We start from the raw sequence: 11,921 nt of genomic DNA, 5'->3' as shown, positions 1-11,921 counted from the left end.
AAAAAAGAAGGGGTGTGGAGATCTTTGTGCCCTGATATTAATAGAGGAGAAAACAACGGTGGCTGATTGAGGGAGGAGAGAGTGAATTAATATTAGTGGCCGGCGAATAAAGTGGAGTGGTGGTAGTGGTAGGGTGGGAGGCGTTGGTGGGATTTGAGACAGAGGAGGATTGGTGGGATTTAAGGCGTTGGAAGTCGTGCTAGGGAAGGGTAGAATAGAACGGTGGCTGTGGATTAGGGACCGAGAAAGAGGGAATTATTGACTGCTAAAGTATAGAGGAAGGTAAAGAGATGAAAACAGAGAGATGAAGATAAAAAGGAACATCAAACTTTAAAGTGCATTTCAGTATTTTTAATCACTGCTATCTTTAGCAAATGGAAATCTTTAACAGAATATATCGGAAAATCAATAATGTTACGGATATCAGGATTTTTACACCAAAATATTGTACCGACTTATGTGTAATATGTCTCTGATTTTTTTAATAATTTTTGCTAGTGAACGGCCGTCCATCAAATTTGGATGACCGTTCACTCATATAGACCATATTATATGGACGAAGGTCCATATACCAGGAACAGGCGTCCATAAGTAAAATGAAATAAATTTTTTTATAAAAATGAGGGACGGTCGTTCATCCGTTATGAACGGCCGTCCTTTTATTTTGGACGGACATCCGCAAATAAGGGACGCCCGTCCTTAATCAAAATATGAAAATAAAAAAAAATAAAAATTTGGGGACGGCCGTCCATAAATTTTGGACGGCCGTCCCTTACGTTTGGATGGAATGGACGCCTTCCATACTTTAAAAAAAAAAAAACACCTTCTTCGCTCTTCTTCTTCTTCGCCAAGCCAAGAACCACAGCAACATCTCTCACAACATAGCTCATTGATCTCCATTGATATCCAGTTGATCCTTACGATAGAATCTGGGAAGCAGCAACAGGAGAATTTGGATTAACAAAACAGTCTCAAATGAAGCATCCTCCATTAAAGTAACTAGTCCACTTGACAATCCTCCACCATTGGTGCTACAAAATGTTGTAAATTCTTCAAGCACTTTGATAGGGATAAATATAATCACAAAACTTCCTGAAAAGCCGACTTCCTTCTTCATGGCGACCTACTTCTCTGAAGTAACTCAGCTCGGCTGCAATAACACCTCAAATCCATTTTGCAGCAATCCTAATCCTCCCACTGAATTACAGCATAAACAAAACAAAAATAACCTTTAGATCATAATCACTTGGTTTGAAGGCTTCTAAGCACTTGAAAGGAGATGGCAATGGCGTAGGAGTGGTATCAGCTGGGAATGTGGCATAGGCTAGCACAAGTGCTTCTCAAGAAAATGCCCCAGAATGGGTTAAGAAAGACAAAAGGAGATTGCTTCATGTTGTTTATCGTGTTGGAGATTTGGATAAGACGATAAAGTATTCAGTTTTTATTTAACTTCAACGGCAATGTTAATGTTATAAATAAGTTTCTCTTTGAAACAATATTATTGTGATAATCTTGGAAGGATATTAATGTATTTGGTGACTTTAGATTCTATACTGAGTGCTTGGGGATGAAGTTGCTGCGGAAACGGGACATACCGGAGGAGAGATATACAAATGCCTTTCTTGGATATGGACCAGAAGATTCTCACTTTGTTATTGAACTCACTTACAGTAAGCTCTCTGCCTGCTCCTTTGTTTTGTTAAGCTTTGCTGAACTCTGAAACAGCTGAACTTCGGATGAAACTTCTGCAGAATACTGAGATGTTAAATAATTTCTGTACATGAATTTAATAATTGTTGTCTCTGCAACATATGCATGCATTGTTTGTTTGTTTCTATTAACTTTGATTGAATGATGTTGACAGATTATGGAGTTGACAAGTATGATATTGCTACTGGATTTGGGCATTTTGGAATTGCAGTTGAGGATGTAAGTTCTATTATTTCTTAAAGCTCACAGTAGAATCATGTCGCTGTATATATATATTTTTTCCTGCTCTCCTATTTATAGGCTCCTTACTTTTATGTCAATTTTTGCTTTTGTTCTTAGACTGCTTGCTGGATTGTTGACTCTTAAAAGACCCACACTTGCATGATCTTCTGACTAGGTTGCCAAGACGGTGGAACTCATAAAGGCCAAGGGTGGTAAAGTAACCCGAGAACCTGGTCCTGTCAAAGGTGGTAATACGATAATTGCGTTTATTGAAGATCCTGATGGTTATAAATTTGAACTGCTGGAAAGGGAGCCTACACCTGAGCCCTTATGTCAAGTGATGCTTCGTGTTGGTGATCTTGACCGTTCCATAAATTTTTATGAGAAGGTGAGCATTGTTCTGGTTAGGATTTGGGTTTGGTCTTCATTAGCTCTTGTGACTGCGGCCGGGCTGAGTTACTTCAGAGAAGTAGGTCGCCATGAAGAAGGGAGTCGGCTTTTCAGGAAGTTTTGTGATTATATTTATCCAGTGCTTGAAGAAGTTACAGCATTTTGTAGCACCAATGGTGGAGGATTGTCAGGTGGAGTAGTTACTTTAATGGAGGATGCTTCATTTGAGATTGTTGTTAATCCAAATTCTCCTGTTGCTGCTTCCCAGATTCTATCGTAAGGATCAACTAGATATCAATGGAGATCAATGAGCTATGTTGTGGGAGATGTTGCTATGGTTTTTGGCTTGGCGAAGAAGAAGAAGAAGAAGAAGAGCGAAGAAGGTGTTTTTTTTTTTAAAGTATAGATGGGCCGTCCAAACTTAAGGGACGGCCGTACAAAATTTATGGACGACCGTCCCCAAATTTTTTATTTTTTTTTATTTTCGTATTTTGATTAAGGACGAGCGTCTCTTATTTACGGATACATGTCCAAAATGAAGGAACGGCCGTCCATAACGGATGAACGATTGTCCCTAATTTTTATAAAAAAATTATTCCATTTTACTTATGGACGGGCATCCATTAAATAGGGACGCCCGTTCACTAGAAAAAAATTATTAAAGAAATCAGAGGCATGTTACACGTAGGCCGATATAATATTTCGGTGCAAAAATCCCGGTGTCCGTAGCATTATTGATCGGAAAATAGCTTATTTGTTATTTTCAAATTTTTTGGGTATCACATTGTCAGTACAGCAAACCATGAGTAGGTGCATGTTGTTTTCCCATTTCCTTTTCCCACAGATTGGAAAGATGATAGGTCTACACAAAGTGATGCACCTCCGGCTTACTTTACTTTCTTGAAAACTGCTTTTCTACTTGTTTTTCTCTTCGCTCTCCAACCTTTCCCAAGTCCTTCAGTACACTTCTGAAGCAACACTAGCTAGCTAACTAGCTGTTGGCGATCATCAGGTACCATACATAACTTCATCATAAATCATCACTTCTTATATACTGTTGGGTTCTTGAGGTAGCCGATATATGAGTTTTGGTATGTAGAGACTTTTCTATTAGTTGTTTAATCTTCTTCAATTACATATGCTTGGCATGATTATACTGTTATTTCAACCCCCACAAAGCTATAAACATTGAAGATTGGAGTGATTTCAATGGGACTAATTTTGATGGTTTAGTTCCAGACTTCCAGTTATAATTAACAATTCTTTTATCAGATTATTTACTATCTTGCTCTCTTAAATGGTGTGAGCAGTTTCTTTTTTTGTTTTGGGATTAATTTTACAATGCATAAATATTTCCTGTGGACACCAGCTTAATTTGGATCAAACTCCTTAAATTAAGTAATCATTTTACTTCATGAAAATGGGTATATTCTGGAAATAATTAAGCTCCAGTATGTGATAAACAAATTTAACTTGGAAAAAGTTGAAATTCCAAACATATCAGTGTGCATTTTTCAGTGGAAATGGAACTTCTTATAATTTTTTAAGTGAATGGAAGAGGCTTCAAACAGATACAAAAATCTTTGATTAACTTTTTCTCTGTTAAAAATCTTTGAAAAAGGGTATATTCTGGAAATAATTTAGTTCCAATATGGGTATTTTCTCTTGGAATAATATTTTCCCTGTTTCAAGAAGATCAAGAGTCAAGTCAAGTACTGGACTGTTCATTTCTTCTCCCTTAAGAACTCTTGCCTTAATAAAGAAGTTGCTAAAGATAACGGGCCACACATGTACGGATACGGCTTTCAACTTACTTAAAACTTCTCTTCTACTTCATTTTCTCCACTCTCTGTTCTCTGAATCCTTCATTGAACTCCTCTCCAGCAACAGTAGCTCGGTGATCACCAGGTACTATATATGTTTTTGTCATATAATATGCGATACTTTTAAAGTTAAGTTCTTGAGCATCTGAGCTAGAGTTAATAGCATGACTATATGGGTTGTTTTCTCTGTAGAATTATTACTTTATTAGTTATTTAATCTTAGCTTTTATTCATCAGTGTTTAGAATGTTTTAATCATTATTTCAATCCCAGAAAGCTCTAAACATTCAAGATTTTTACGACTTGTAAACATTAGTTAATGATCACATCTCCACAATCTTCTTGTTTTGATTTTTCTGATGATGTTCTTTTCTAGCCCATTGAACTCCTTTAAGTAAGTTTATTTTTTAGTTTATATAAAACTCATTACTTTGTTCAATGATTAATGTTTTTTCTTAATGTACAATATTTATGTGAACATTTGCACTAAGAAAAAGTCCTTAAATCTTCCAGCCTCGTGGAGATCAGCTTAGAATCATGGTGTTTTTGAATCAATTTATCCTTTTCCTTGTTTCAAGAAAATGCCTATTTGTTGAGTTTCTGCACAGATTTCAAAATTTCTTGAAGTGTATGAACAAAAGGCTTCAGGCTTAGATAAGTGATTGATTAAGCCTTGATTTTGCAGGTTGTATCCAGTATTTGAACAAAGCAAGATTTGAAAGCATATACTCAATGACTAAGGAAAAAGCAAAAGCAATTAGCTTGAAGGCCTTGGTGGATAAAGAGAACAACAGAGTTATATTTGCGGAATCAGATGAAGACTTTACGGATGTTCTCTTTAGTTTCTTGACAATGCCCATGGGAACAATCATCAGGCTTATTTCTAATCATAATCAGCCACCAACAGTGGGGATAGGTTGCATGAACAATTTGTATGAAAGCATTAAGAACCTTGACATGCAGCGTTTCCGGAGTGAAGCATGCAAGACCATGTTGCTATGTCCCAGAAATGGCGCTGCACCTCAGAACAAGAGACTAAAATTGCAAATTGATGATGGTGAGCTGCCAACGTACTTCTTGTGCCCATGGACTAAGGATTTTTCCTCTTCTGGGCACAAGTTATTGAGTCTCTACCCTAATGCTGTTTGCGAATGTGGACAGCTCATGGATTGGAAGATCAAGTTGTCAGAGATGACTGTACCAAAGTTTGTTTTTGATGCCCGAGATAGAGGAGTGTTTGTTAAAGGACTGACCCAATTTATAATAACTGATGAATTACAAGTAAAGCCCTCATCACTAGAAGCAAGCCTTTCTGTAGCGTCCAAGCTAGGACTCATGGACTGTAGCTCCATTGAGGAGTACAACATCGACATAGGAGTAGATGAGGTAACCATTTCATTATCATTCTTAAATTTAATAATTTTATCAGATTCTACCATTATTTGTAGGGAAGAATCGTTTTGTATGATCAAACTTAGTACATGAAGAAACCAATTTACACTCGTGATGAACATCTCCAGGAAATAATTCACCTTCAATGCAGGTTTCTTTTTTAGAAGTCAATGATGGGGATTAAAGGAAAAAAAGAAAGAAAAAATGTTTCACATCAAGCTAAAAATGTCAGAAGCTAACTAATCAACAGTTATAATTGACAAAAAGTAGGGTTTTTGAATTTGATCTACTATCATCTTTTATTATATCAACTCTCTGGATATGATTAATAATTTCACAATTTGTTAGATAGCTGAACTGTGGTTGTGTTCATGACCTGATGCCTTCTTTCAGGTTCTCACTTTGCTCAAGTGCTCACTGGTGTCAAAGAAACCTTTGACAGAAACTTTGTTGAAACAAAATTCAGCACCAAAGTTCGGCAAAGAAAATTTTGATCAGAACATCTATGTTGAATCTACGGTAGAAGAACTAGGATCAAATGTGGATGGGATGATTCATGTAAAGCTTGTCATCAGCAAATCCAAGAAAATGGTTTGTTATGCCGAAGCAAGTGAAGAATTTGTTGATTTAGTCTCCAGTTTCCTAACTGTTCCACTTGGTTATATAATAAAAGAAATGCAGAATAGCATTTCAAAAGGATCCTTAACTCACCTGTACAATAGTGTTCAGGAACTAGATGCCGAGAAATACTTGAAATCTAATGAGCACAAGGAAATGCTCATAAGTCCAAAGCTAGCCCCTGATTTTAGCTATGAGAACCATCTGTTAGGCATTGAAGAAGGTTTGCACCCAACATACTTTTTTTCAGATTATAATCATTATACACTGACTTCTGATGGTCAAGTTCCTTCTGTTTGGAGAAGTTCAATTTTAACTGTCAAGGATCCTAAGTCTCATCTTAAAGAAGCCACAAGAGGAGGATTTGTGACCGGACCAACAATGTTTACCGTAACTGACAATCTGATCATCACACCCATATCTCAAGTCCAAAGTCTGTCTCTTCTGAACAAATTGAAAGTACCTTTCAGCGATATTGAGGAGCGTATTGTGCATGTGGGCAGTCAGGAGGTAAGCTGACGTAAATATTTCAGTATTAAACTTTAACAAAGCATCCCATGATTTCTGATAGTAGTTCCTTTTGACTACTTTGAGATCTTGTTATAGAAACGCATGGTGATTTTGGCGTAAGAAAGTTCCTATGATTTAACTTTCTTTTACTTTGCCTAACCTGCTAGAATGTTACTATTGGAAACCATAAAGTATGACAAGACCTGCTATATCGATAATTTTCACTTTCTTAGTGCAAAACATTATTCTGGGACATAATCACAGAAATTCACCCAACAAGATGCAGCAAACAATATAGTTTCATACATGTATTTTAAGGTTTTTCCTCACTATGGAAGAGCATTAGAAGTCTTATAATCTTTAAAAGTAACAATGAAGAACTGCATCAGCCAAATTGCTCATTTCTTCATAAGGGTTAGATTCCCATACAATCTGTATCTTTTATTATTTTTATGTTGTAAGTGTTGTCAAAGTGCAAGGCATTGCTATGAATTTATGCCAAGCCAATAATCAACCACACTAAGCTACTGCCAGTTCTATTTTTGCTGCTGCGTACCACCTCCCATTAATTAGACTATACAGATGGAGAGTTTTAATTCAAAAGCTGTTCAGCAAGAGAATCCATTGAAGATTATCTGAAAGCATGATATCAATTCCCTTGTTGACACCTTATGGATTTGTTTTATTTTGCAGGCTTTGCGTCTATTGGTGGCTTCTTTTGTATCGGAATCTTCTCTGACCAATGCCTTTCTAAGAGAACCAAATCCAGTACAGTCAGGATAATTTTTTTTCTACTAACATACGGAATGTTGTTCATGTGAAACTTTTTTATATATTTTGTTAAAATTTGTGTATGTACTCTGGCATGCTTTTAGACCAAAGGGTATTGCATATAAGTATGTTACTACAAAGGATTTGCCTTGTATTTGCAAGTTTGAGTTTGCTTACGTGTACCATCTTTCTTTCTCACAAACATACAAGACAAAACTATGTTTTTTCTTGTAATCTGCACAAATTGAGACACAAGACGTCTGCGCTACAAATTTTAGGTTTTTATGCCAGTTAGGGAAGCTAAACTTCTGAAATTTTTATTTTTGTAAAATTTCCAGAAGCAAGATGCATTAATAGGCCAATGGCCAATGGCATGGTGTTTGAGGATTGAAACATTGGCTTAACTGAAAGCCAACAAATTACACATACATTTTTTCAGAATAAAATTAGCACAAGGCAATGCTACTTAGTTCTAAGCTTGCTCCTGATTTTAGCTATGAGAACCATCCCACCTTACTGTTTCTCATTGTTCACACGTCTTTCTTTTCACTTCCAAAGATAATATCCCTTCTGGATGTGGTTGGAAAACTTCATATTTAACTGTCAAGGATCCGAAATCTCATATTAAGGAAACCTCAAGAGGAAGTGGATTTTTTACAGTACCAGCAATCTGATCATAACACCTATATCCCAAATCTAATGTTTGTCTCTTTTGAACAAACTGAATATACCTTTCAGTGACATAGGGGAGCATGTTGTGCATGTGGGGCAGCGAGGAGGTAAGTTTAACATATATATTTCTGCAGTAAAACTTTAACAATGCATCTATTGATTTCTTTTTGCATATATTTTTGTGTGCATTTAAAATTATTTTATAGGTGGTTTCTAAGTTCAATCAACAATAAGAGAGTAGAAGTAACATACCAATGAGCTTTTCTATTCAAGCAAGTGCTATAAGAGTATATATTTACTCTGCCTAGCCAATTCAACTGTTGCTTCTGCCTTACCACCTCACATTATTCAAAATCTTTATGCGACGAGAGTTAAACCAGTGAAAATCATCTGAACGACAAGATAATTCATTCCCTTTTGATTATTTGTGAATTTGTTTTGCTTACCAGGCTTTGCGTCTATTGGTGACTTCTTTTGTGTCGGAATCCGCTCTAACCAATGTCTTGCATAGGGAGAGCCAAAGCTAGAAATTTTGAGGTCATCTTGATTCTCCTACAAGCTAGAAATTTGAGGACATCTCGGTTCTTCTACAGCAGATAAAACATGGCATGTTATTTATCAGAAGCCTCAGTAATAAGGAAAAGCATTTGAGTGTTCATGCTCTATCAGTCTCAGCACATAAACATACACAAAACAAGCACAAAGCAACATGAACATACATTACTGTATTTTGATAAGTTCATCCAATAAATCTCAGGTACAAAATGCACAACTTACCAACTTGCTGCAGATTGACAGAGGCAAGAAATTTCCGGGAAAATGTACAATTATGAAATGTAAATTTTGTTTTCTAACTATTCTGATGTGTAATATTTCTGGAAACAAACAATAGCAGTTGAGAATATTGCAATTTTTCGCTTTTAAACGTTTGGCGAAAGTAACAAACGCATCCACGAATTTCATGAACAATATGAGTAAACGACATTTTGCTACCCAAGGTTTGCCTCAATGACACTTTCCCACCCAAAAAGTTTCAAAATACCACTTTCCCACCCAAAATTTATATTCCGTTAATACCCAAAGCCGACGACGGCGAAATGTTCTCTTCGTCAAAACCATTTGAATCTCCGATCTCTTCTCTATAAAACCCCTCTCTCTCTGGCACCTGATTTTTCACCGATTGTTGGCCGCCGCAAATTTAGGGTTTCCTGTTCTTAGCCTATTTTCGACTGATTCCGACAGTGAATATTCAATTTGTTACCACCATTCAATCCACTGACTTCCACTCTACAAAACCCCTCTTACTATGGTTCTTGATAACTCACCGAACGCCAAGAATATAAACTTTGAGTGGGAAAGTAGCATTTTGAAACTTTTGGGGTGAAAGAGTGTTATGAAGGCAAACCTTGGTTGGGAAAAAGTCGTTTTCTCTTAACGATGTATGAGAATATTCCATTGCAAGTTTTGTTATGTTATAACTCCATAAGAATTCAAAATTACTAAATCTCAAGCGTCCTGTTGGAAGTTGAATTTAAGCCTAAACCCAAGGAAACTTCCTGCCAGCTTCCTTTCTATCCACTACTTCCTACCTTATTTATCCTTTACTACACCCTCATCCTCCAGGTCTCATCAGTATCCTAGATATATAAAAGTGGCTGATTGTTGGAAGATTGATTAAACTAGGGAAAAGAAAAGATCTTACTACGCCATAAACTTTGTACTGTCATGTTTAATGGTAAAAAGACATACCCAGAAAGAGCAATCGTGACCAGCAATGGAAGCTTCGCTGCAGACGAGGTAAAAGTTCTTCCACAGAGGAAAATTACTAAATCTTAAATATCCTGGTAAAAATTGAATTTATCTCGTATTATTAAGTTGGTGGATTGTTATGATGTATATATATGATATTGGACTTCCCTTTCTCTTGAATTAACTTTTAGGAATGAGTTCTACCTAAACTCGGACCGTGTGGTTGGGCTCCCTACTTTCTTCTACTGGCTCGTTTATCAATCCCAACTATCTTGAAATCTATTAAAAATCTCCTAAAATTTCTAAAAACCATTTATAAATAGGTATACGAGCCGAGCTAAGCCGAGTATCTAGACACTCAAACTCAGTTCGTGATGAACAATGTTGAGCTCGAGCTCATGAGTATGGGTGGATACTCGAGCTTGAGTAATCGAGCTCGAACGAGCTCGAGCTTCGAGTTTATAATGTGAGAAAGGGTTGTTTGTCATTTTAAAAACTTGAAAATAAAAAAATTACAAAACTTACAATTTGGCCCTTCGAGCACAATGAGGCTCGCGAGCCTATCGAGCCGAGTTTCACCCTGATCGAACTCGACTCAATCCCTTAAACAAGCCACTCGAGCTCGAGCCCGACTCGAAGTCAATCAAGTTAAGCTCGAGCTTTTCACAAGTCAAGCTCGAGTAGCTCGCGAACTGCTCGGCTCTCATCTCTATTTGTAAATATCAATATTTAATAGTTTTTGAAAATTGTAAACCGTTAAAATATGGGTCCGATGTTATCTTTTTAAGTTATCAAATATCAACATCAAAATAACTTATCAGGTACAGAATTACATTATAACTATAATATGGATATTGACGTGAATAATGAGCTAAAATTCTGTGGGCTTTTTGCCAGCAAATGGGCCCACGGTAATTGCTTGGCTATTTCTTTCGGGCTGTACATGTTTGGATTGTTTGGGTGTCCTCAGAATTTTTTTTGTGTGCAGTATTTTGCTTGTCTGTTGTCTTCTGATTACGTAACCCCACAACAAATTTAAAATTCCTGCTATTCAGTTGGGTTACTGACACGTTTCTTATCTAAAATTTATATTAAACTGGGGAGTTGGGAATGCATGATTTTGTTAATGTTTTCAATTATAAGAAATTGTGTTTTTAAATAATTAAATTATTCCATTTAATATAAAATTTTCCATTATTATAAAATAAATAATTTATTATTATTATTATGACATAAAATCTCAAATCATGCTCATGTAAGATTAATTAAGTGTACGTATTTTAAACTTGAAGGAACAAAATCATCAATAAAAAGGTGAGACACTTGTTGTGTCCAAAATAAAAGGATCCTTTGGTTCATTATTCTGATACTTTTTTGAATAATATTTTGAAAAAAGTTAAATTAGATGTGTATTACGATGTAGGATTTAGAAATTAACAAAAATATCCCCCTATGTTTATTTATTTACTAAACACCTCTATAATAAACTATTAAAAGTTAACAACAACACCCTTAATCTACCCATTAAATACGGACAGCCGGCCACCACTGCCGGAGGGTTGCTAAGATGTTTTTGTAATTTCTAAAAAAAATATTTATGAGTGTTTAGTTAAATTAACAAATTTAGGAGGATTTAAAAGAAATTGAATAATATATAATAATATTTTGAGAATAAATCAATTTTACTATTTAACTTTATTAAAAATACTAATAATAATATTCCTAAGAGTATAACAAACGGAGCCAAAATTACTTAAAAATATTGATAGAATTACAGAGCGCTGTTCAAATTATGAACTAAATGCTTTTTCAGTTATAATTCTTAAAAAATAAATAAAATTAGAATATTAATCATTTATATATAAAAAGGTGGACAAAAAATAAACAACAATAATAACACAGAAATTCCATGCACCCAACTGTCAATTTCAAAGCAAAGAAATAAATTAGAATTTGATCAAACACCCGCAGGCCAAAACTCAACTCTTCGTCACTACTCTCCATCTTCCCTTCCACGCCAACCAGTCTTCTTGTTGCTCCCTTTTCAAGACTCCTCTTTCAGACT

The 11,921-nt window shown here is 35.7% G+C and overlaps 1 protein-coding gene and 1 pseudogene across 4 annotated transcripts; both read left to right on the top strand.

Moving 5' to 3' along the window:
* Positions 1-1,242: 1,242 nt before the first annotated feature.
* Positions 1,243-2,602, top strand: LOC116124551 (annotated as a pseudogene).
* A 621-nt stretch (positions 2,603-3,223) lies between these two features.
* LOC116124588 lies at positions 3,224-7,606 on the top strand. Of its 4 annotated transcripts, XM_031410317.1 has the most exons (5): positions 3,224-3,334; positions 4,018-4,230; positions 4,830-5,530; positions 5,930-6,664; positions 7,358-7,606. In XM_031410317.1, the coding sequence occupies exons 3-5, from the start codon at positions 4,877-4,879 to the stop codon at positions 7,445-7,447; spliced, it is 1,479 nt and encodes a 492-aa protein (XP_031266177.1). In that variant the 5' UTR covers positions 3,224-3,334; positions 4,018-4,230; positions 4,830-4,876; the 3' UTR covers positions 7,448-7,606. The 4 variants fall into 4 exon arrangements, with proteins under 4 accessions (XP_031266177.1, XP_031266178.1, XP_031266176.1 ...); XM_031410318.1 differs by lacking the exon at positions 4,018-4,230; XM_031410316.1 differs by lacking the exon at positions 3,224-3,334 and having other exon boundaries at positions 3,631-4,230.
* The last annotated feature ends 4,315 nt before the right edge of the window (positions 7,607-11,921 follow it).

This window comes from Pistacia vera, unplaced genomic scaffold (assembly GCF_008641045.1).
Source record: "Pistacia vera cultivar Batoury unplaced genomic scaffold, PisVer_v2 Contig153, whole genome shotgun sequence".
Lineage (NCBI taxonomy): Eukaryota > Viridiplantae > Streptophyta > Magnoliopsida > Sapindales > Anacardiaceae > Pistacia > Pistacia vera.
Note: the sequence above shows the minus strand (reverse complement) of the source record. Positions and strands in the feature narration are given on the sequence as shown.